This window comes from Moschus berezovskii, chromosome 21 (genome assembly GCF_049115385.1).
Source record: "Moschus berezovskii isolate FMDL1 chromosome 21, NW_MosBer_1.0, whole genome shotgun sequence".
Taxonomy (NCBI): Eukaryota; Metazoa; Chordata; class Mammalia; order Artiodactyla; family Moschidae; genus Moschus; species Moschus berezovskii.
The window spans coordinates 20,750,215-20,775,581 of NC_142480.1; the positions used below are offsets into that span (position 1 = coordinate 20,750,215).

At 37.6% G+C, this 25,367-nt stretch overlaps 1 protein-coding gene and 1 pseudogene across 1 annotated transcript in view; one reads left to right on the plus strand and one right to left on the minus strand.

The window, feature by feature from the left end:
• Positions 1 to 25,367, minus strand: part of MIA2 (MIA SH3 domain ER export factor 2) — an 86,620-nt gene that overhangs the window by 38,682 nt on the left and 22,571 nt on the right. Inside the window, 8 exon segments of the mRNA XM_055418290.2 lie at positions 917 to 1,021; positions 2,087 to 2,158; positions 2,794 to 2,904; positions 3,457 to 3,483; positions 4,983 to 5,054; positions 7,306 to 7,394; positions 7,478 to 7,499; positions 13,260 to 13,382. Of these exon segments, the coding sequence (XP_055274265.2) occupies positions 917 to 1,021; positions 2,087 to 2,158; positions 2,794 to 2,904; positions 3,457 to 3,483; positions 4,983 to 5,054; positions 7,306 to 7,394; positions 7,478 to 7,499; positions 13,260 to 13,382 (621 nt within the window).
• LOC129550545 (mortality factor 4-like protein 1 pseudogene) lies at positions 8,239 to 9,175 on the plus strand (annotated as a pseudogene).

Genomic DNA, 25,367 nt, shown 5'->3' on the forward strand with positions numbered 1-25,367 from the left:
CAGCAAGATAATCAAGGGAATTTACCACAGAAGGCACACACAGGACATAGGAAATAGAAGATCCGACACAAAAGAAAGACAAGTCAAAGGATAGGGGTGAAGCGAAATCTCAGAACAGCAGAAATATAACAGACCTAAAGAACAAGTTCCTAGTGAATTAGGAGGACAGAAGACCCCAGAAAGTACTGCTTCAAGGAAAAAATGAAATTAGTAGGTTAACCAAAGCCTGTGCACACATAAACAAAATACTTACATAATCTCTGAAAGAGACATTTATGATTGAAATACAGATAAATTACAGATAGGCATAAAAGAAAACAAGACAATTATTAACTCTGGCAAATAAAAAGTTGAGTGAAACAGAATATGTAATCAGAGCACATCATGTGACTCAGCTGTGAACAATGTTTAGAAAATTATAAATAATGTTATCATTAAAAAAATTTCCCACTGAAAAATTCTAACTGTATTGGGAGAATAGTTGGAGAGGAAATATGTTTGGGTATGTGGCAGTATCTACATATGTGAGGAGGAAAAAGATAAAAGTTAAATCCTTACTCTACCTGCCACCACAACCGCTTCTGTCTTTAGGCCCCTAGCTGCAATAACTCTCATGGTATTATTCTCTGCTCTCTTACACTCTGGCTTTGACGATTTGTGCTAAATGCGATTTGCTATTATTATCAAAATGGTGAGTGTCCAGGCTTACTTTCACTCCTGGGGGAAGAGGGTTCCAGGAATATAGACCTTTGTATCCTATACAAAAGAGACACCATAGGATACAAAGGAGAGTGCCCTGCTCCTGTGGTCTCTGGAAATAGCCTACTTTTGCCCCTAGCATGAGTCAGTCATGAGTATGCCCGGAACATTTATAATTATATACTCACAAGTTGAGGAGTCCCTTTACAGTACAAACCTGTTTCTGGTTTTCCTGAAGTTGAGAATTTTCACTCAGAGCATCTTTTATAGCTATCTTAAGTCGTTCTTCATTCATCTGAAATATTTTGAAGGTTGTTTTGGCCTAAGTAAAATACAACATAGTGAGATTACAAGAATTAGTTTAATGGCCCATTTTTATACACACTCCTTGAAACATGGAATTAAAGTTAAAAACGTGCCAATATTAATAGGAGAGGCAGCATGCTATTGCAGAAAAAAAGCTGGTTTAAACTCATGGTCTAGTCACTCAAGGTCTAGCTGCTCTGCACTAACTTGCCACATGACTTTGGACAAATGATTTGGGGATGACAGAGAATGAGATGGCTGGATGGCATCACCAACTTGATGGACATGAGTTTGAGTGAACTCCGAGAGTTGGTGATGGACAGGGAGGCCTGGCGTGCTCTGATTCACGGGGTCACAAAGAGTCGGTCATGACTGAGCGACTGAACTGAACTGAACCTTCTATGTACTACCTGACAAATTTCTATTGTCTCTCTTACTAGAACTTAAAATCCACAAAAGCCTTTCTGTCCATTTTGTCTACTAATATTAAGTGCCAATCACCTTCAACAGTGAACAGTATATACAGCTATGGCTCAATAAATACTATTCAATGAAAAAAATGAACTTTCCTCAGATACTCTGTATTTTACAACTGTATCTAAGGTTTCCCTGGTGGCTCAGTGGTAAAGAATCTTCCTGTCAATGCAAAAGACACAGGTTCAATTCCACATGTCAAGGAGCAACTAAGCCCATCTGCTACAACTACTGAGCCTATAACTCTAGAGTCCAAGAGCCACAACTACTGAGTTCACGTACCACAACTACTGAACCTCATACACCTAGAACCTGTGCTCTGCAGCAAGAGAAGCCAGTGCACTGAGAGGCCCTTGCATAGCTACTAGAGAATTAGCCCCTGCTGTCCACAACTAGCAGCAAAGACACAGCACAGCCAAAAATAAACTAAATTTTTTAAAACTACTTTTTAAAGTAGTTTAAAAATAAACTAAATTTTATTTAAAAATAAACTAAATTTTTTAAAAACTGTATCTAAATTCTAATATTTCATTATTTAATCATGAAAGTAATAGCAAAATGTAAATGATTTTTAAAGCAATAGCCCTATTAAAATAATTTAACTTACTTCAGCTACTTGTGATTTGAGGGACTTGGATTCATCTTCTAGGGACTGGATCCTTTTTGAAATGTCTGACATCTAAAAAGACAGTATCAATCAGCAAGTATTTACTGAACTCTTCCAATTTTCAAGATGCCATTTCTATCAAGTATATTATTAACCTAACACTTTTGTTGCAAAAGTGAGGATACAAATTAAGAAAATTTCACAGCTATATGCTTAAAGGGATTTTATATGAAAGTTATATAACAACAGTATTTCAACTCATCTTTAATATTTCTTAACATTTAAGTTATATCTAAGAAGGCCACTAGCATTATATCTAAATAATCTCACACACATTAAGATCATCCTTAAGGTCGATTTTAAAACAGAAAAATAAAGGGAAGTTTAAGTTCCTAAAACACTTTCAGAGTAATAAAAAAACAAAACCACTATGTATGTGATTATTCAACTTAAATGATTTATGAGAGCTATTCCAGAGTGGAAATAGAAAATTTCTATAAGAATATGCAAGAAATATAACATAATAATATTAACTCTAACAAATGAAAAGAGCAGAGGATCCAGAAAATTTTATTCTCCACTTACAGCCTTCTGTATTCTTTGAGCTTTTTTTTTTTACAGTGCATGCAATACTTTAACTGATATATAATTTTTTTAACTCAATAACTTTCTTTTTCCTACAGTCTCCTCAAATACAAAACCCCTACCAACTCATCTTGCTTCAAATGTTTCGATTTCTCTTCCTTTAACTCTTTTTCTAGAATGAGTATTTCATCCTCAAGTTCAGATTTGAACCCAGTCAGGTTTTCAAAGAATGCCTGAAAGAGGAAGAAAACTTTATAAGACAGTCATAGGAATATTTGGTGAAGAGAAATCAGATGAATGTAATCAAATACAACCACTATAAGTTAAATAAGTCTAGTCTATATATTTGTTCATTTTTACATCACTGAAATAACAGCAATACTAGCAGGTGTTAGCAAACTTTTTCTATAAAGAGATAGTAAATATTTTAGGCTTGAAAGCCATGCAGTTTCTGTCCTAGCTAAAGTCATATACACATGTAGTGAGAAAGCAAAGACAATACATAAATGAATGAGCATGGCTATGTTTCAATAAAATTTTATTTACAATAACAGGTGGAGAACTCAGAGCCTAATTTGCCAACTTCGGCTCTAGAGCATTATAAAAGAAGCAATGAGAAAAACCAAATTTCATATAATTCAATATATAAAATCAAAAATAAACTCAAAAGACAATCAAGATAATATTCTACACTGAATTAAGATATATTTTCTGTGGCCTTTTTAATTTAAAATGATTAGTTATTGGATTATCCAATTAGAATTTAAATACTGTAATAAACATACCTCTGATATTTGTGATCCTTCAACAAACTTGTCAAAAGAAAAATAAACCAAAAGAATCAAAGAACTTAATGCAGGCCAAAATAAAAGTAGAATAAGAACATATTATATCATACTGGTTAAAAAGCATATTTTTATATATTCATATATATAGTAAAAATATATATATATGTATATATTTCCCAAAATTTGACTATCTGATTATATGAGTTCTCTTATTTGAATCAAAATTACTCTGATATTTGGATTTTATCTACAGATTCAAACAGCAATTTTTGTAACTGTACCACATTATAGTTTATATTCAACTATATTTACCAATCTTGAAAATAAACACTGTATGTTTCAAAAAACTACTAAAATTAGAGAAAAACTTCCAAAATCTTCATTTTAAAGTAAAAATTCAATTCCTAAGAATAAACTGGTGTGCTTTATTTTATCCACAACATTGCAAAGCTTAAGTAAATATATTTGCTCTTCAGTTTTTGTTCTTTTGTCAGCATGCTAAATTCCTTGTGAAATTCTATTTTATTCAATCTGATAAATTACTATCAGAACAGTAGTTAAAACAGAGGGTCAACAAATAAAATATAATAATTTCAACAAGTTCTTGAGAATATTAAGAGGTAACATAAAGAAAGAAAAGGTTAAGAATTCAATTTTATTTGGAATTCAATGTATGACTTCCTTTGGACTCTACTAGGAATTCTGATCCATATGCTTTGATGATCACAGACATCAGTGATGGAGAACGCCAAGCTAAACTGAACACGTATACCGAAGGTACAAAGTCCACCGTTTTCCACTTTAATATTAGTATGCTTTTTACAGCACTTCCATCTCTAAACAGTAGCAGGACACTCCTGTTACAAACCCTTATGTGTCATACCTTAGCTAAATGACAGATTATCACACTTTCCTTCCTTACTATTAGCCAAATCAAACCTGGCTCAGGAGAGCCAACTCTGTATTTCTTCCAAACTCCACATTCAGCGGCATCCTGTTGGTACCTTGAAATTGGTCATGGTAGGAGTATTTACACAACAGAACTCAGCAGGTGCTACAAATAAAGTCTCCTACTTTTTAGATACCAGCACATCACTGTGTGTAGTCAGCTCCTAACCCTTTGATGAGGTAAAGGCAAGAACTGCATCAACTTACATAATGTAGTACTTCAAATTATTCCTAAATTTATGAAAATGAACTCTATTTTTCTTTCCTGGAGCAAACTGAGCCAAAAAAGGAATGATTACCTTAATACATTTCCCAGGAATGAAGAATTAAGAGCGTCTATATAACTCTAGATGACAGTGAACCGAATATGCTTCACTCAAAACAAGTCAACAAAGGCTCAAAATTTTAAAATACCTTATGCTACTTACTAACATTCTATTTCCTATATTTAACTTAAATTTATTTGTTTTAATATCCATGAAATGTGAGTTTTGAGAAGATACATGACTTTTAAAGTTTATGTCATTTAGTAAGAACCTTTCCTTTAACTTTTATAAGTACCTATGTGTTCTTACCTCCAAACTTTGTGCTTCGGTTGACTCCTTCTCAAAGCTGGCATCCTTTAAAGATGACTCTAAGCCTTCATACTGAAAGAAAGCAACACTGTAAGTAAAAGTACTATAAATTTTACTCCAAACTATACCTGCTCTCTGACCCACCAATTCCATGAGAAGCAATAGTAAAACCTCACTGCAGAAAGACGACATCATCCACAGCTTCAAATTTACCACTATAATTTTTATTATACTATTATTTATACTCAACATGGAAAAATCTGGCATTCAAGAAAACAAGATCTGAGTGAGAATCAAGAGAAAAAAATGAACAAGAGAAAAAGACAATCTTATAGGGGTCAGGTAACAGAGTTCTCCTTCAGACAACAAAATAAGTAAGCTTAATATATAAGAGGAACTAAAGGACAATCCTGGATGTTCATTGGAGGGACTGATGCTAAAGCTGAAACTGCAATACTTTGGCCACCTCATGCGACGAGTTGACTCACTGGAAAAGACTCTGATGCTGGGAAAGGTTGGGGGCGGGAGGAGAAGGGGACGACGGAGAATGAGATGGCTGGATGGCATCACCGACTCTGTGGACATGAGTTTGAGTGAACTCCGGGAGTTGGTGATGGACAGGGAGGCCTGGCGTGCTGTGATTCATGGGGTCGCGGAGAGTCGGACACGACTGAGCGACTGAACTGAACTGAACTGAACTGAAAGGACAATCATTGAGCCAAAGAAAAAACTACAAAAAGAGCCACACAACCTTTAGAACCAAAAAAGGCAATAGATGAAATTAAGAAGGTTTAAAAGCTGATTAGGCATTGGTGAAGACAATCAGTAAGATGGAAGCTAGATCAGAAGAAAATAACCAGACTGAAGTGTGAACAAAAAGATAAGAAATCCAGAAAAGAACATAAAAGATATGTGGGATACAGTAAAAAGCTAAAGTACAAGTATTTGGAATACCAACAAGAGAAGGAAAAAAAGCAAAAACAATATTTGAAAAGGTTATGATCAAGAGAATTCCAAAACAAATAAGACATTAAGCCACAAATTCTGGAACATCAAGAAGCCCAGGGATGAATAACAGAAGACACCACATCCATACAGCTAGTAACACTGCTGAAAATCAAAGATAAAGAGAAAATCATAAAAATAGGCACATAGTTTCTTATAAAGTTATACACTTCCTGCCATATGACTCACCAATTCTCAGATTCTTACAGAAGAGAAATAAAAACATATACCACACACAAAAAAAAGGTAGAATGATCATAGCAACTTTATTCATAATAGCCAAAAGATGGAAATAACCACATTAAGAGGTAGACGGATAAAAGAAAATGTGGTATGTTGATATAACACAAATTTACTTTATATGCAACAACACAGTGAATCTCAAAAATACAATGCTACCTGAAAAAAAGCAAGACGCAAAAAAGTAAGATTTCATTTACAGAAACTCTAAAATAGACAAAAACTAACTTATGGAGATAGAAATATAAACAGTGGTTGCTGGCGGGGGTATGGAACTGAATGAAAATGAGGACAAGGGAAATAGAAATGTTTTATGTATTATTGAGGGAGGTAGAGTCCTGGGTAAATACACCTGTGAAATTCACAGAACTGCGTATTTAAGAATGTCCATTTAACTAGTGAAAACTGTACCTCAAGTTTTTAAATTGAAAGAGAAAAATAATACAAAAAAAGACAAAACACTAAATTTCAATAAAACTTACAGCTGACTTTGACCCACAAACATGCCAAGAAAAAAAAGTAAAATGAGGTGTCCCCAAAGTGCTTAAAGAAAATAACTGCCAACTCAGATTTCTATAAAGAACATTATACAAAACAGAGAAATAAAGACATGATCAGATAAAAACTAACAGTTATCAACAGTATATTACAGAAAAAAAAGAACAGGAGGTCCTTCTATTCTTTAAGAGGAAGAAAAATCACCTCAGATGGGAAAAAATATATATCAAAAGGAAAAAGATAACCAAAGATTTTCAAAAGATAAAAGATAATTTTAAAAATGTGAAAAAAAATTAACTAGGAAACATGAAACAAAAAGGATATATCCAAATGGCCAATAAAACATCAAAAGGTGCTCAACCTCATTGGTCAGGAAACAAAAACCGAAATCACAATGAGACATCACTATGCACCAACCACAACGGTTACAATTTAGACTGGTAATATGAAAGCAACTGAACTCTCATACTTTGCAAACAAAGCATTAATAATCTTAAACTTATACAGAAATACCTGCACTGAAAAGTAAGGATCCTAGAGGATCCTAACATGAAGGTCAACATTTTCAAAAATGTCTTACCTCCTTTTGAACAACGCTAAATTTTTCAAGCAGTTTACATTTTTCTTCAATCAGTGTAGAAAGTTCTACAGCAAGCTTTTTCTCTCTCCCTAAGAAAGAGTTAATGTTATCATGTTTTTAAGTTTAATTACAAACAACAATGATGTGATCTAAAATAGAAAAAAGAGCTTACCCACATAAAGCCGGCTTCTAACCTGAAACAAATTTTTAACAAAAATTACATTAAAACAAATATACATTCAGGCAAATATAACTTATTTAACTGCTACTGACAACTTAAAGTGTTTCTTATTACCTTTAGTATAAACGTAAGTTAGCCAAAAAGTGTTCTATTTCCACTGAGAAAATAATACTACATATTAAAGTCCCCCCATTGAAGAGTCACATTGTTTATTAGCATAATAAAGGCTCTGAAATAACTCTACCTTAAAAATACCTGCTTCATTTCATTTAGCCCACTGCTTCTCAAACATATTTGACCCCAAAACAAACTACTTAAAGAAGCCCCTACTATCATCTCCCCTAGTACTAATATCTAAAATAACACAATTTGAAAAATGTTACCATGGGGCCATGGATCTGCTGACTATAAAGTAAAAAACTTTTTTCTTCTTTAACCTCTCTTTCAAACAATGAAGGGAAAATTTCAATTTGTGAGGGGTCAGGCTTAGGACTAAAAAACAATGGGGACATGCCTGCTCCCCCTTCATTGCCCAAATGGGCCACAAAGGTCAGAATAAACAAGTGCAGTACTGAGAAAAAAAGCAATGGGGACTTAGACAATCTACAGAAGATACACAGGACTAAAATGAAATGAAACAAGATTCAAAAGTCAAGGTACAGTATAATTAGTTAGATGAGGAACAACTGAAACAGATTCAGAAACTATCTCAAAAAGTAACAGAAGAGGCGGCAGCGGCGAATCTCTTACAAATGGTGCCAAAGCAGGACCCGAAGCCCAAATTCCAGGAGGGTGAGAGAGTGCTGTGCTTTCATGGGCCTCTTCTTTATGAAGCGAAGTGTGTAAAAGTTGCCATAAAGGATAAACAAGTGAAATACTTCATACATTACAGTGATTGGAATAAAAATTGGGATGAATGGGTTCCAGAAAGCAGAGTACTTAAATACGTGGATACCAATCTGCAGAAACAACGAGAACTTCAAAAGCCAATCAGAAGCAGTATGCAGAGGGGAAGATGTGAGGGGCTTGCCCCTGGAAAGAAGACTGCTGGGCTACAGCAGAAAACATTGAAGTGAAAACAAAAAAGAACGAACAGGAGACACCTAGAAATGGAGATTGGGGCAGCACCAGTGAGACACCTCAGCCTCCCTGCAAGAAAAGGGCTTGAGTAGATCCTCCTTTTGAAAACGAGGAAACATTCATTCCTGACGAACTCAAACCATGGCTTGTTGATGACTGGGACTTAATTACCCAGCAAAAACAGCTCTTTTATCTTCCCGCCAAGAAGAATGTGGATTCCATTCTAGAGAATTATGCAAATTACAAGAAATTTCGAGGAAACACAGATAATAAGGAGTATGCAGTCAATGAGGTTGTGGCTGGGATAAAGGAGTACTTCAATGTGATGCTGGGCACTCAACTGCTCTACAAATTTGAGAGGCCACAGTACACTGAGATCCTTGCAGACCACCCTGATGCACCCAGGTGTACAGGGCACCACATCTCCTGAGACTGTTTGTACAAATTGGAGCAATGTTGGCCTATACACCTCTGGATGAGAAGAGCCTTGCTTTATTACTGAATTATCTTCACAATATCCTAAAATACCTGGTAAAGAACTCTGCAATTTTGTTTAGTGCCAGCTATTATGAAGTGGCTCCCCCTGAGTACCATCGGAAAGCCTTGTGAGGCGTGTCCACCCACCCACATTCGATCTCTATAAACACCTTTTTGTTTCTTAGTCCTTCTCTTGTACAAACAATGTACTTTGGAAATGTTTGTGTATAACAAAATTGATGTTTGTTTTCTGTTTGATTTTAAACAGAGAAAATAAAAGGAGTTACAGTTCCTTTTTTCTTTCCTTTTTTTCATTTCAAAGTTGTTCCCAGTGTATTTAGTGATGGACAACAGAGAGACATACTGTAGAGTGTTTTATTGCTTAGTTGACAAAGCTGCTTTTGAACACTGGAGGTTTCTATTCCTTTGACACTACGCACTTTTATAATATGTGTTAATGCTATATGACACAATGCTCTGATTCCTAGTGCCAAAGGCTCAATTCAGTGTATATAACTGAAGACATTCATGCATTTGTGCTCCCCTTTTTTTTATGGTGCTTAAAATAAAGAGCCCCTCCTTTGTGAGTCATCCATCCATATTGTTCTTTAGGCATTTTATCTTTGCTCAGATTGCTGAAGAACGGTGGCATGTTTCATGGCTTTCGTATTTGTCTAATGCACGTTTTAACATGATAGACGCAATGCATTGTGTAGCTACAGTTTTCTGGAAAAGTTAATCTTTTAGAAATTGTTTTTCAGATCTTCAATAAATTTTTTCTTTAAACTTCAAAAGAAAGTAACAGTAAACCATGATAAAAAAAAATGGAGAAAAAATCATTAAAGAGATAGGGAAATGAGAAGAGCCAACATCATAAACAGCAATAGTCCCAAAGAGAAAAAAAACATGTAAAATGCAGAAAAAACTTCTCAGAATTAAAAAATATAAAAGATTTCATATTTAAATATTTAAGATAATTCAAAGAAGAAATAAGAAAACAGTCAAGCCTAAACAAATTATATTGAAATAAGGATATCAAATTAAAAGCCTCTACAGAGAACAGATCACTTACAAATGAATAAGAATCACACTGACAAGAGACCTTTCAATAAGTAACATTAGACATAAAAAGACAAGGAAGTAAAGGATTTTAAAGTATTAACGGATGGAACTTTAGACCCAGAATGCTTAAATCAAACATACTGCTGTTCCAGCATAAGGACTTAATTCAAACATCCTCAAGCATACAAAAGTTTTGCCATACAAAGACCAATACTAAACACAATATAGAAAAAAGTATCCAAATATGAGAAGAATTAAATCCAGGAGACCCTACAAGAGATATGTCAATTACTGATGATCAAATATCTTGGTAATATTTATTGTTGTCTTCAGGGATGGAGAAGGGGTAGAGAAGAAAGTAAAAAACAAAAGAGAAATATTTTTAGAACTAAAATTCTAGATTATACCAACATGAAAGTAGTTTGGAAAGTGAAAGAGACCAAAGGATGTGCGAGTATGCTAAATAAGGTTCTTGTCTTCTCACTAGGGAAATTTACTTCATGAATGTAGAAAGAACTGAAAGTGATAAGGAGTGATAAAGTGAAAGTCACTCAGTCGTGTCCGACTCTTTGTGACCCCATGGATTATACAGTCCATGGAATTCTCCAGGCCAGAATACTGGAGTGAGTAGCCTTTCCCTTCTCCAGGGGACCTTCCCAACCCAGGGATTGAATCCAGGCCTCCTGAATTGTAGGTGGATTCTTTACCAGCTGAGCCACAAGGGAAGCAAGAACTGAAAAGAAATATATAAAAAGTGGAACAAATTAATAAAGTATGCTAGGAGAAAGTGGTCCAAATACATCAGTAATCAATAATGACAACTATATGTAGATACAGTAAATTCAGTGAAAATACAGAGATTTTCAGATTAAATATAAAAAAAAAATTCATACAGAACTGAATCACTTTGCTGTATGCCTGAAACTAACACAACATAGTAAATTAACTATACTCCAATAAAATAAAAAGAGAAATTCGTAGAGTACATACATCAAGTAAAAGACCACAGAAAGACTGGAAAATATAAGAATGGAAAAAGACAATAAATATTACCAAAAAGAAAACTGGTCTAACTGTATTAACATCAGATAAGAAACTTTATGACAAAAGCATCAGTAGAGTTATAGAGGGTCACTAAATATTGACTAAAACAGTTAACCCACCAAGAAGAGATATAGCAATTCTAAATATATATCCACCTAACACAATATTCTCAAAATATGTAAAGAAAGGATTGAAAAAACTATAGAAAGTAACTGATAAATCCATCAGACAGTGGAATTCGGCCAACTTCTCTCTATTCTTGATAGATGAAGGAAACAACAAAAAAGAGCAAGAATATGTGATGCATGAACACTACAAATTAGTTAGCAAGACTGACCTAATAATGGATGGATATGGAATAATACATGTGTATTCGTTTTCAATAATACTCAGCGGAATAGAAAAATGACCACAGAAAAGGTCTACGTCCACGTGGCACTCTCATACGTAGCATGGCAGACAAATGGGAAAAGGAAAGACTATTCAATAAACAGAGTTGGGAAAAAGGTTATTTGGGGGGTAGGATGAGGAGGATGGGGAATTACAGGCTTGCTACCCTACACCAACCAGAAAATTAACTCAAAACGGATCAAGCACTTCTGTGCTAAATGGAAATTGTTTTAATTAAGAATTTCTACTCATCAGAAACCATATTAAGAACAATGAAAAGATGTTTCATACTGGGACATCTGTAATAGACATAATCAACAAGGATATCATCAAGTATACATAAGGAGGGGATGAGAGGAAGGCTCAAGAGGGAGGAGATACATGTATACTTAGAGCTGATTCACTTTTGCTATACAACAGAAACCAACATAACAGTGTAAAGCAATCAAACTCCAATTTAAAAAAAAATTTTAAAGAATACATAAGAAATTCCTACAAATAAAAAGGAAAAGAACAAACTACTCAAAAGAAAAAGGGGCATAAGACATAAACAAAATATTTCCCTGAAGAACAAATACATATGGCCAGTAAATAAAGTTTTCAATCTCCTTAGTGATCAAAGAATACTTCAGAACCATGGTAAGATACCATTCAAATGGCAAAAATAAAGAATTTCAATAATGACTGTTGGAGAGGATAGAGATCACACGGATCTCTAGGACCTCTTACATATTGCTGTTGGGAGTATAAACCGGTACAGACAACTGGAAAAGAATTCAGCATTACCTTTTAAAAGTAGAACCTCCAGCATGCACTAAACCAAGTAAATCTCAGACCCAGTATATTCCCAAGAGAAACTTATAAATACACAACAGGTGACAAGTATAAGAATTTACATAGCAGCATGATTTGTAATAGAAAAAACCTGGAAACAATTCAAAGGCCCAAGACCATAAAAAATATAAATTAACTGTAGTATATTCACTCTATGTAATATTAAATCAATCAAAATGAGCCAAGAATATGAATGAGTCTTAGCAATATAGGATGAAGTAAAAAAGTTCCAAAACATGATATTTGGCATGAAACTAAGCAAAATTACTATACTTCTGAAGGATATATGTATTTAATACATAAGACCAAAAATAAATTTTTTCTGAGGCATTGGAATATCAACACAGGATCTTGAACAGGATTACCTCTACTTCAGGGAGGCAGGGGGATGAAATGAGGAGGATCATCTAAATATAAGTGACGGTCAACATCTTTGATTCCAGGTGGGTGGTATATTCACAGATGTTTAGTAGACTATTAAAAATAAACACCACACCAAATAATAAATAAGGATTAAAGGCAGGGTTTTAGTATCAGTATGGAATACTCTAAGAAATTTTTTAAAATATCAGCACTTTAAAAAATTCCTCTGGGGATTTCCCTGGCAGTCCAGTGGTTAAGACTCCACGCTTCTACCACAGGGGGCATAGGTTCTATCCCTGGTCAGTGAACTAAGATCCTGCATGTGGCATGGTGTGGCCAAAAAATGAAATAAAAAAAAATTCCTTAAAATCTATATTCAGTTTCTAGCAGCCACAGATTAACATGAGTAAACCACAAAACAATAGCCTGTTTCCTTAAAACAAAAGATACATTTCTCATATTACTTATTCAACGTGAAGCCTGAATGAACATTCTCTTAGTATACCTAGCGTTGGTTACTTACCGACCGAAAACTTCTCCACAAAAACAAAAGAACAGCAAAAAATCCAACAATGGTTGTACATATCACCAACTCCCATGGAAAACCATGGGATCGTCTCATATCTTCAGGCAATGCTGCCACAGCCTTCAAGACAAAGAAAATTAACTTGTTAAAAAAAAGTTTTGATTACCACATACCAGATCTGCAGCACCTTTATCATGGTGTCCAGCCCCTAGGACTATGATGAAAATGTTTGTTAAGTCACTCAGGCTATAGCCTTTTTGTTACAGCAGCCCTGTCAGACTAAGACATAAACATCAGTACAAGTTTACATGTTCAGTTCAGTCGCTCAGTCGTGTCCGACTCTCCGCGACCCCATGAATCACAGCACGCCAGGCCTCCCTGTCCATCACCAACTCCCGGAGTTCACTCAAACAAGTTTACATGTAAACACTACTAAACCGTGCTTCATAAAATGACCTGCTTTTAACCACTATCACCAATTGCCGAAGAACAGCAGGGTGAAATGTGATGATGTTTAAACCAGAGTTCCAGAGGTGCCTGGAAGTGACAGTAAGAGGAGAGGAGGCCAAAGAAGCTGAATCAGATGTTCTTATCCTGATTCAATCAGTTTGGGTTTTCTCCATAGAGTATATTGGCTTCCATATAAGATTTACCTAGGGGGGAAAAATGGATCTGCTGCTTTATTAAAGTTTAAAAACTACTGATGAAACCTTGGCTTTAGAATCTGAATCCCTCTACCATACCTCTATGGCTGCCTTCTCTTATCTATTATGGGAACAATACTGTTTGAACATGGAGGACAGGTGCTCAATAAAAGGTAATTGTGTCTACTATTCCTCTTCCAAAGACCATGATACTGTAATCACGGCCTTTCCACATTACTTCTTTCCCTAGCAAGTCTTCAGCACAAAAGCAGCTGCTTCTGGATTTTACCTTTCCCTGGGTCAATTCACCTTTACTGTCATCCAATGAGGTTATTTTTTCTTTGTTACCAGGCCCCACATATTATTCAATCACATAAAAAGGTAAAAGGGGACTTCCCCAGTGGTTGAATGGTTAGGAATCTGTCTGCCAATGCCGGGGTCACGGGTTCAATCCCTGGTCCTGGAAGATTCTACATGCCACGGGGCAAATAACCTCACTGTGCCACAACTACTGAGCCAGAGCACCTAGAGGTCTTGCTCCACAACAAGGGAAGCCACCACAACGAGAAACCTGCGCAAATGAAGAGAAGTCCCTGCTCATTGCAACTAGAGAAAGTCACCGCATAGAAATGAAGATCCAGGGCAGTCAAAATTAAACAGGCATTTTAAAAAAAAAAAAAAAAGGTAAAAGGTAGGGGGATAGTAGAAAAATGTCCTTTTTCTTAAGAACAACCTGAAGTTTGATCAGGTTTGAGTCTTTCCAGAGTTAAATCCAAAACCTCTACTGGCAAATCTTTCCTTTTTAGGCCATTTCTATCTAGAAAAACACCCTTTAATATCTAGTCTCCTTTTTAAAATCTTTCTTATAACTCTGATCCATATACGCTATCTACAGTTCATTAAGCTGTATTAAATAGACCTTGTATTATAGCTTTTCTTAAAAATAAAAAATAAAAACCCTTTACCCTGATCTCTACCTCTGCCTTTCTCTACATTACCCGTTACCAGCTCAGAGAATTGTGACATCACTATACACAACTAACGATAATTTTTTAAAATTATTTCTGTTTTTGAGAAAAAGAAGTATTTGGACACACAATACTGGGAAGAAATGGATACATGTATATGTATGGCCGAGTCCTTTCTCACTGTACACCTGGAAACACTCATAATATTGTTAATCAGCTATCAGTTCAGTTCAGTCGCTCAGTCGCGTCCAGCTCCTTGCGACTCCATGAATCACAGCACTCCAGGCCTCCCTGTCCATCAGCAACTCCCAGAGTTCACTCAAACTCATGTCCATCAAGTCAGTGATGCCATCCAGCCATCTCATTCTCTGTCGTCCCCTTTTCCTCCCTCCCAGCATCAGAGTCTTTTCCAGTGAGTCAACTCATCGCATGAGGTGGCCAAAGTATTGGAGTTTCAGCTTTAGCATCAGTCCTTCCAATGAACACCCAGGATTGATCTCCTTTAGAATGGACTGGTTGGCTCTCCTTGCAGTCCAAGGGACTCTCAAGAGTCTTCTCCAACACCACAGTTCAAAAGCATCAATTATTCGGCGATCAGCTTTCTTCACAGTCCAACTCTCACATCCATACATGACCACGGGAAAAACCACAGCCTTGACTAGACGGACCTTTGTTGGCAAAGTAATGTCTCTGCTTTTTACTAATCAGCTATACCTCTATACAAAATTAAAAGTTTTTTTAAAAATTTAAAAAGAAGATGTAGTGTATTCACACACATACACACACACACACAATGGAATGTTATCCATTCATAAAAAGAATAAAATTTTGCTATTTGTAATATGAGTATATCTGGAAGGTATTAGCTTAGCAAAATCAGCGAGACAAAGAAATACACTGGAAATTATCACCATATGAGGGATCTAAGAAATAAATGAATGCAACAAAACAAAAAGAGACTGAAGGTTATAAAAAACAAATCTGTGGTTACTAGTGGGAGAGGGAAAGGGGAAGAGGCAAGATAAGGGGAGGCAGGTAAGAGGTACAAACTACTATGCATAAACTACAAGCAGAAGATATTAAGAAGAGGTGGCAAGAATACACAGAATAACTATACAAAAAAGATTTTCACGAACCAGATAATTATGATGGTGTGATCACTCACACTAACCTAGAGCCAGACATCCTGGAATGTGAAGTCAAGTGAGCCTTAAGAAGCATCACTATGAACAAAGCTAGTGGAGGTGATGGAATTCCAGTTGAGCTAAATTCAAATCCTGAAAGATGATGCTGTGAAAGTGCTACACTCAATATGTCAGCAAATTTGGAAAACTCAGCAGTGGCCACAGGACTGGAAAAGGTCAGTTTTCGTTCCAATCCCAAAGAAAAGCAATGCCAAAGAATGCTCAAACTATTGCACAATTGCACTCATCTCACAAACTAGTAAAGTCATGCTCAAAATTCTCCAAGCCAGGCTTCAGCAATACGTGAACCGTGAACTTCCAGATGTTCAAGCTGGTTTTAGAAAAGGCAGAAGAACCAGAAATCAAATTGCCAACATCCGATGGATCATTGAAAAAGCAAGAGAGTTCCAGGAAAACATCTATTCTGCTTTATTGACTATGCCAAAGCCTTTGACTGTATGGATCACAATAAACTGTGGAAAATTCTGACAGAGATGGGAATACTTGACTGCCTCCTGAGAAACCTGTTTGCAGGTCAGGAAGCAAGTTAGAACTGGAAATGGAACAACAGACTGGTTCCAAATAGGAAAAGGAGTATGTCAAGGCTGTATATTGTCACCCTGCTTATTTAACTTATATGTAGAGAACATCATGAGAAACGCTGGGCTGGATGAAGCACAAGCTGGAATGAAGATTGCCGGGAGAAATATCAATAACCTCAGATATGCAGATGACACCACCCTTATGGCAGAAAGCAAAGAATTAAAGAGCCTCTTGACGAAAGTGAAAGAGGAGAGTGAAAAAGTTGTCTTAAAGCTCAACATTCAGAAAACTAAGATCATGGCATCCAGTCTCATCACTTCAAGGCAAATAGATGGGGAAACAATGGAAACAGTGAGATATTTTATTTTGGGGGGCTCCAAAATCACTGCTGATGGTGATTGTAGCCATAAAATTAAAAGACGCTTGCTCCTTGGAAGAAAAGTTATGACCAACACAGACAGCATATTAAAAAGCAGAGACACTACCAACAAAGGTCCATCTAGTCAAAGGTATGGTTTTTCCAGCAGTCATGTATGGATGTGAGAGTTGGACTACAAAGAAAGCTGAGCACCAAAGAACTGATGCTTTTGAACTGTGGTGTTGGAGAAGACTCTTGAGAGTCCCTTGGACTGCAAGGAGATCCAACCAGTCCATCCTAAAGGAAATCAGTCTTGAATATTCATTGGAAGGACTGATGCTGAAGCTGAAACTCCAATACTTTGGCCACCTGATACGAAGAACTGACTCATTTGAAAAGACCCTAATGCTGGGAAAGATTGAAGGCAGGAGGAGAAGGGGGCAATAGAGGATGAGATGGTTGGATGACATCACCAGCTTGATGGATATGAGTTTGAGCAAGTTCCAGAAGCTGGTGATGGAAGGGAAGCCTGGTGTGCTGCAGTCCATGGAGTCGCAAAGTGCTGGACATGACTGAGTGAACTGAACTGAACTGAAGGGATGAAGTGAGGCGAGAATTGGGACTGATTACTAATAAGGACAGGGTTTCCTTCTAGAATGATAAAAGTATTCCAAAATTGTGGTGATGGTTGCATAACGCAGTGAACATATGCCAAAACAAATCACTGAATTCAGCATTAAAAATGGGTAAATTTTATCTTATCTGATATCTCAATAAATTTTTTTTTTATCTAAAAAATTAAAAAGTAGAGCAGTGTTGTGCAATCCTAGGCCCCAGGCTAGTTTTGTGAGAATAGTGTATTTAGCAAAAAAAAAAAAAAATCATCCAGGAGAAGATATTGTTCACAGTAGAACAACTTGCACAAAATTTGGCTACCCCTCTCCACATCTCTCTCCACTGACAGTCCCATAAAAACTAAGTTTTGATTATTGTTGGTTTTCGTGAAGAAGGAAATATATGCAACCTGAAATTATCTCTCATCCCACAAATCCTTCCCTTTCTACATATACTATCTCTTTGAATGAAAAAGCTGCCATAACCAGAAACCTGGGAGTCATTCTACATTACTTTTCTCTCTCTGATCCTTTGTGTCCAATCAATAAATTCCTACCCACTACAGCTCTTCACTACTAAATATTTCCCATTCAGTACCCTCTTCTCTGCTTCCCAGGTGTCTCAGTGGTAAAGAATCACCTACCAGTGCAGGAGATGCAGGTTCAGTCCCTGGGTCAGGAAGATCCTCTGGAGAAGGAAATGGCAATCCACTCCAGTATTCTTAACCTGGGAAATCCCATGGACAGAGGAGCCTGGCAGGTTATAGTCTATGGGGTCACAAGGAGTCGGACACCACTGAGCTCGAGCACACCCTCTTCTCTATCCATGTGACAAGTCTGTCACCTCTCCCTTACACTGTGCTCCTAGTTTTGTTGTTCCTACATCTAACCTACATACTTCTATCAGGAAGATCTATTTAAGCCAAAAGTCTAACCACTGAAATACTTTGAAGGCTCTCCAGCATCTACATCACTTGGAACCTACTTATGTCTCCAACAAGCATCACTGCATATCGCTCCCTGAGCCGCTTTACACTCCAGGAACACTGCTCCTAGTCAGCTGTACACACCATGCTGTTTTCATTGCTTGTTGGGCTATTTACTCAGTCTGCAGAGGCTTTGATAATCACTCAAGAAAATGTGCTCTCTCCCACCCCTTAATTTTCTCAGCACTTTGTATGTATGCTTCAGTAAGCACTTTATCCATTTCTACCCTGTACTGTTTTTGTCTTCTCTCCCTTAACTGACAGTATGACAGCAGTGGCCCAGACTATGTCTTAGTCTATTTAGACTCTCCATATAACTATCATCTGTATTTACATTTAAACATATACAGACACTAGACACACTGTGGTTGAGGAAGTGAATACCAAGGCAATAGAACTTTTTAATTTACATAATAAGAAACAAAAAATTGTAATTGCCCCAATAATTAAAGGGGCTTTTGACATTTCTAACGCAAATAGTTTTTTTTTTTAAATACGGTGACATAAATGCCCCTAAACATGTCAACAAAGACACTTGTAAACAGTTACTGAGAAAAATCCCTGCAACCTGATCATAAACTGAACCTTAAAAAAAGAAAAAGAAATTGTGAACACTGGGAGCTCAATATCTCCAGATCTTGACGTTAACACGACCGTTTACATTAACAAGACAGAAAGCGACGAACAATGTCACTTATGGTAAAGCACCTCAAAAGAGCATTCTTTCTTAAAAGAAACCGCAGAATTAGAATCCCAATTCCCTGCCCAGCCTCAGATGTCCTTTCAAGCAACGCGAAGTTTCAGCACTTAAAAGGAACTCATTTCAGAGGATCAGTCTTCAAGTTTCTCACAGTCGAGGAAACCACGTGTCATCAAAATAATTAACATGACCGAAACGCTAATTCATTTTAGGAATCAGGAAACTTACCTTTCTAAAGTCCTGCTAAGCATAAGCAAATACTCTCTTCACCTTCCGGATCTCCAGGTCCCCCTACACCACATCAGAAACCGCCCAAACACCCTAGGAACCTAGCTACTGCCGTGGACACAAGCCGCAGTCCGCCGACAGGTGAGAACTGGCTTCAGGACCTCCGACCACTGCGGCTCAGACCCCAAAGCCAAAGTCTGTAGCTTCCTTCCCCGGGAGGCACCCGCGACCCCTGGGCCAAATAACCCTGCTCGCGCCTAGACTCACCCGGCGAAGCTTTGCCAGGACCAGCCCCAGGTACGGCTGAGGGGCACTCCCCGGCCCCTCCATAGCGCCAAGGCTGCTCTGGCAATCTGAGCCGTTTCCAGGGCCTGCCCGAGCCACAACAAATGAACAGAACACGCAACGTTCGGTCCGGAACCCAAACCTGCACCGGGCAACCGGATCAGACCACTGCGGAGCCGGCTACAGGGGGGTGCTGGAGATGAATGGCGCCGCCGTGCCTCAAGCGGTCCACGCTGACCACCCAGGGAGCTTCGCCACACACCCCAGGTTACGCTTTGCGTCCCGAAGATCCGAAGGTTCAAGCCCGCCCGCGCGAGTCTGCTACCTGCAGTCTCCTTGCCGCCCTACCCCGCGGTTTGGTTTCCGCCGGGCCGCGGCGGGGAGGCGGGGTCGCGGGGACTCGGTTAATTTCCCTTCCTTCTTCGCGCGAGGTTCGTAGACGTGTCCCTGTCTTTCTGTCTTAAAGGGGCCGGCCCTCTACCTAGAGAGGCTACCCATCCTTGGAAATCGAGGTGCTTGGGGCTGAGAGAGAAGGATTCGGCCTCCGGCCCTGAGTTGTAGCGCGGGCCGCAGACATACCCGCCGAAGGTCCAAGACCACGGCCCAGAAATCCCCACCTTCGGGCCTGCGGCTGCTAGACTTCTCCCGGAGGCCCCTCCAGGTCGCCCGGCTGGGTGAGCGCGACGCGCCTCCTCTGCCCGACTGCAGGCGCCTGGCTCAAGCCCAGCCCCCAACGCTTATCTCGCAGCCCTCCAAGAGCCTGCTGTCCGCACCCCACAGAAGCCTTGATGGCCTCGTACCCCGGGGGAGCCCGCCGGCCCAGGGAAACCGATCGCCGTCTTCATCCCAGTCACAAAATGGCTTGCGGGGCCCGGGCCTCTGCGTCCTGCCAACCGTGTCCGGACTTTGGACAGGAAGGCGTCTCGGGTCAGCTGTGATCTGGGCAAAGTTTAGCCTCTCCCACGCAAGAGAACATCGATCGGGCCTTCGGTGCCCAGCGGAGGGTTCCAGGGGCTTACTCACTTTTACCTGAGTTACTTTGGCACTTGCTGCGCGAAACTCGTAAACTCCATGAGCTCCTAGTTACCCAGACGCCAAATCAAACCCGTATGAACTTCAGCTGAGCCCGTTCAGCTAAAAGGGGAGCTAAAAGTAGCACCTTGCCCTCTAAATTTAGGACCCTATATTTAGGTCTGTTGAATAAAATATCCAGGGATGGATCTGTTCCTAGAGATGAGTTTTATAACCCATCTCTGCATTTTCCAACTGAAGTCCTCGCTGAAGCAACAAAAGGAACGGAACGGGTACGTCTACCTTAACAAATCACCTGAGAGAACTCAGCAGTTGAACAATATGTTAGTTCCTTAGGAAACTTCCCTAATGTTAAGCTCCCGCAGCAACAAAAGCATTGTGCCATAAAGAAGCCAAAAATGGTCCATTTCACGGGGGAAGATTTTCGGAACCAAAATGCCGCCTAGATTTTCAGAACTCTCATTTGCCACATCAAGCCTAAGGAGTTTCAGGAACTATCGGTAGCAAAGACCAGAAGAAATTTCTTAATAATTCTCCATATTTAAGCTATTACACAACCTTCATATGTGTTGGACAGGGTATACTGAAACTAAACTATGTGTATAGCTTATTAAGTCAAACAGAAGCCAAACTAAAACTCTGTGTTTAAAATTAAGCCTCAAAACATTGTATTACTGAATGAAAATTCTTCAGTAAATCTGAACATTTTCAGAGAACTCCAGAATTACTTTCAGTTTTCAGGACTTATTTACAACCTAAATTTTTTTTTAAGTCCCTTTGGTCTCCCAGAGACAGTCTGTGCTCTTTTCTAATTTAACGATAATTACCATCACAAATATTAAAAACATAGATTAGGGACAAAAGGATAAATGAAATTTTTAAAAAATCTACAAATTTCCCCATGGCAAAAACAGTAAACCTTAAACTCAATGTCAGATCTGAACCTAATTTCTGTACACACTTAATAGTCATATTGAAACTTACCTCTTCTTCTAGATCTTTCAGTTCCATTTTTTAAAAAGTTCATGTTAAAATATCCTAATATGTAAGTAAAATTCTAATAAGTACCTCATATCTTTGAGAAAGATTTCAGGTTCTAATACATCCTGCACTGTTCTGTTTCTACAATGACTGTGATCCTGTTTTGACACGTGTGTGGTAAAGGGGTGCTATAGGTGGAGTTGTGACTACCAACACATAATCTAATTTCATGGACAAAACTCCTGGTCAATTTTTGTCTTTAAATATCATGCAAGTACTACCCTCTTAAAATCTACAATTGAAAAGAGAAATCCTGGATTAGGTAACTGATAAAAATAAAACTGAATGTTTTAACATATGTTCATATAGAGTATATGATTTTTACCATATTTACATTCAAAGTTTATTCTCCTTAAGTAGATATGGGATTTTGCCACTTATATAGGCCTACCTAAAAGGAAATGGAGAACACATGCAGTTAGTATTTGTGACAGCTACAAGAACCCATACAAGAACATTGGAAACATGCTAACCAGTAAACTTTGTCCACAATCCAGAAACTGATTTCCCTTATAAAGGGCCCTGTTGCTAAACTATAAATACTAGTTCAGTTCAGTTCAATTCAGTCGCTCAGTCGTGTCCGACTCTTTGCGACCCCGTAAATCACAGCACGCCAGGCCTCCCTGTCCATCACCAACTCCCAGAGTTCACCCAAACTCATGTCCATAGAGTTGGTGATGCCATCCAGCCATCTCATTCTCTGTCGTCCCCTTCTCCTCCTACTCCCTTTTAATTAAACAGTCAGTGTCACTGGCTATAAGATCTAGTCTTTCAAAAGAAAGTCAAACATGCTGAGCCACATCTTCATTCTCTAATGATGTAAGAGCTTGTTCTCAAAACATGTTAAATCAGGAGCCACCTGTTGAACAAGAATTGGGTAATCTCCATTGTTTATTCCATATATAAATGAAGCATTCTAGTTAAGAATATATAAATGGTAGAACTCAAAGAGCTTCTTCAATTATAAAGTAGATAAAAGTGGTGTTGATTCCTATTACTTAATTTTTAAAAAAGCTTTATTTTTTAACAAAATCTAACTGAACTTATCAACAAATAGAAACAATTTAGGCAAGAAAAAAAGGAAACCCTTTCACCTAAATGTATGGTGCTTATTAGACCATTAAGATTGTTGAAATTCCTCATCTGACAGGAAATCTTCAGAATATTTAGTCCAAACATTATGAACTTAAAGCCATATAGAGGCCAAACAGTTGAAATAAGTATAGGGAAATGAAAAAATGCATGTCTACTCAATACAAGCACTATTCAGCTTGAACTTCTTGTTGCTGTAGAATGGGAGACGATGTATTATAGTCTTCTACTTTTTCAACAGAATGCAGAAATCCAGATTTTTGTATGAATGCACATTTTAAATGCAGGCAACTGATTCATAATGTTTCACACAAAGCTCAAGCCAGTCTATGACCTGTCAAACCTGTCATATAATCTCTGATATTAGAGTTTTAAACTGAGACTTCCCCAGAGAATAACTGACTTCCCAGGGTCACAAGATAATTAATACATTTAAAGTCAATATTTTCATGTCTAAAGAATTTCAAACAAGATGTTCATATAAAATGTATTTGACAAAATTTACTGAGTCCACAAAAGTAAGCATACTTGGCACATAAGTGCTTATGTTAAATCAGCACTTAACTGTATATGAAAGGTTAATATGGTATAGCAATAAATTATTTTTTAATTTAGTAACTTCACTGGTATAATTTATGGGGAGACGAGAAGTAAGGGCTGTGTCAGTAGGACATACTAGTAAGTAGAATTAAATAAGCAGTTGAAAGTTTTATTATAAGAATTTTAGAAACTACATCATCATTAGTTTTTATTCTCTCCTATGCTAGAGCAGATTTCTGAGTAATGTTTTTAACCAGCATCTTCAACACCAAATCATACTGAGTAATCATTTCCCTGAGCTTATTTACTAGGTAATGTCAACTCTCTGGAACCCACCAAAGAAAGTGAGGAGGAAGCCTCTGAAAGCAAAACAATATGTGTCATTAAGCCTAGTTTTCACAAATACTCTTACAGTCAGTGGCACCTGGTCACCTTAGCTAGAAATCTGGTAAATTTTCCTGTTTTCCATTTTCTCCTTGCTACTTTCAATCAGTCACTAAATCCAGTGAATTCTATCTGCAAAAGATCTATCTAGTTTGTTCTTCCAATCATTTTAATAGCCACAATCAGATATTTAGGTCAGAGATTAAAAAATATGGCTAGTAGACCAAACTCAACCCACAGAACATTTTGTTTGACCTGCATGCTATTTATTTTTAATCTGAATATCTGCCAGCAATTAAAAATTGGGAGATTTTAAGCTTCCCTGGTGGCTCAGTGGCAAAGAATCCACCTTTCATTTTTCACAGAACTAGAACCAAAATATCTCACAATTCATATAGAAACACAAAAGACCCCAAATAGCCAAAGCAATATTGAGTAAGAAGAATGCAGCTAGAGAAATAAACTTTCCTGACTTCAGAGTATATTACAAAGCTATAGTCATCAGGAAGACAGTATGATACTGGCACAAAAACAGAAATATAGACCAATGGAATAAGATAAAAAGCCCAGAGATAAACCTATGTACCTATGGATACCTTATTTTTAACAAAGGAGGCAAAAATACACAATGGGGCAAAGATAGCTTCTTCAGTAAGTGGTGCTGGGAAAACTGGACAGTTACATGTAAAAGAATGAAAGTAGAACACTTCCTCACACCATCTTAAAGTCTCTTCAGTCATATTCAACTCTTTGAGACCCCATGGACTAGAGCCCACCAGTCTCCTCCGCCCCTGGGGATATTCCAGGCAGGAATACTAGAGTGGTTTGCCTGAGTCCTCCTCCAGGGGATCTTCCTGACCAAGGAATTGAACCCACATCCCTAACACCATGCACAAAGATAAACTCAAAATGGATTAATGACTGAAATGTAAGACCAGAAACTATAAAATTCTTAGAGGAAAACATAGGCAGAACACTCTATGACATAGATCACAGCAAGATCCTCTATGACCCACCTCCTAGAGTAGGGGAAATAAAAACAAATAAACAAGTGGGACCTAATTAAACTTAAAAGTTTTACACAGCAAAGGAAACTATAAACAAGGTGAAAAGACACCCCTCAGAATGAGAGAAAATAATAGCAAATGAAACAACTGAAAAAGGATTCATTTCTAAAATAAACAAGCAGCTCATATAAGTCAATATCAGGAAAACAACCCAATCAAAAAGTGGGGAAAAGACCTAAACAGACATTTCTCCAAAGAAGACATAAAGATGGCTAACAAACACATGAAAAGATGCTCAACATCGCTCAATATTAGAGAAATGCAAATCAAAACTATAAGATATCACCTCACACCAGTCAGAATTGCTGTCATCAAAACGTCTACAAACAAATGCTGGAGAAGGTGTGGAGTAAATGAAACCCTCTTACATTGCTGGTGGGAATGTAAATTGATACAGTCATGATGGAAGAGAGTATAGAGATTGTTAAAAAAATATATA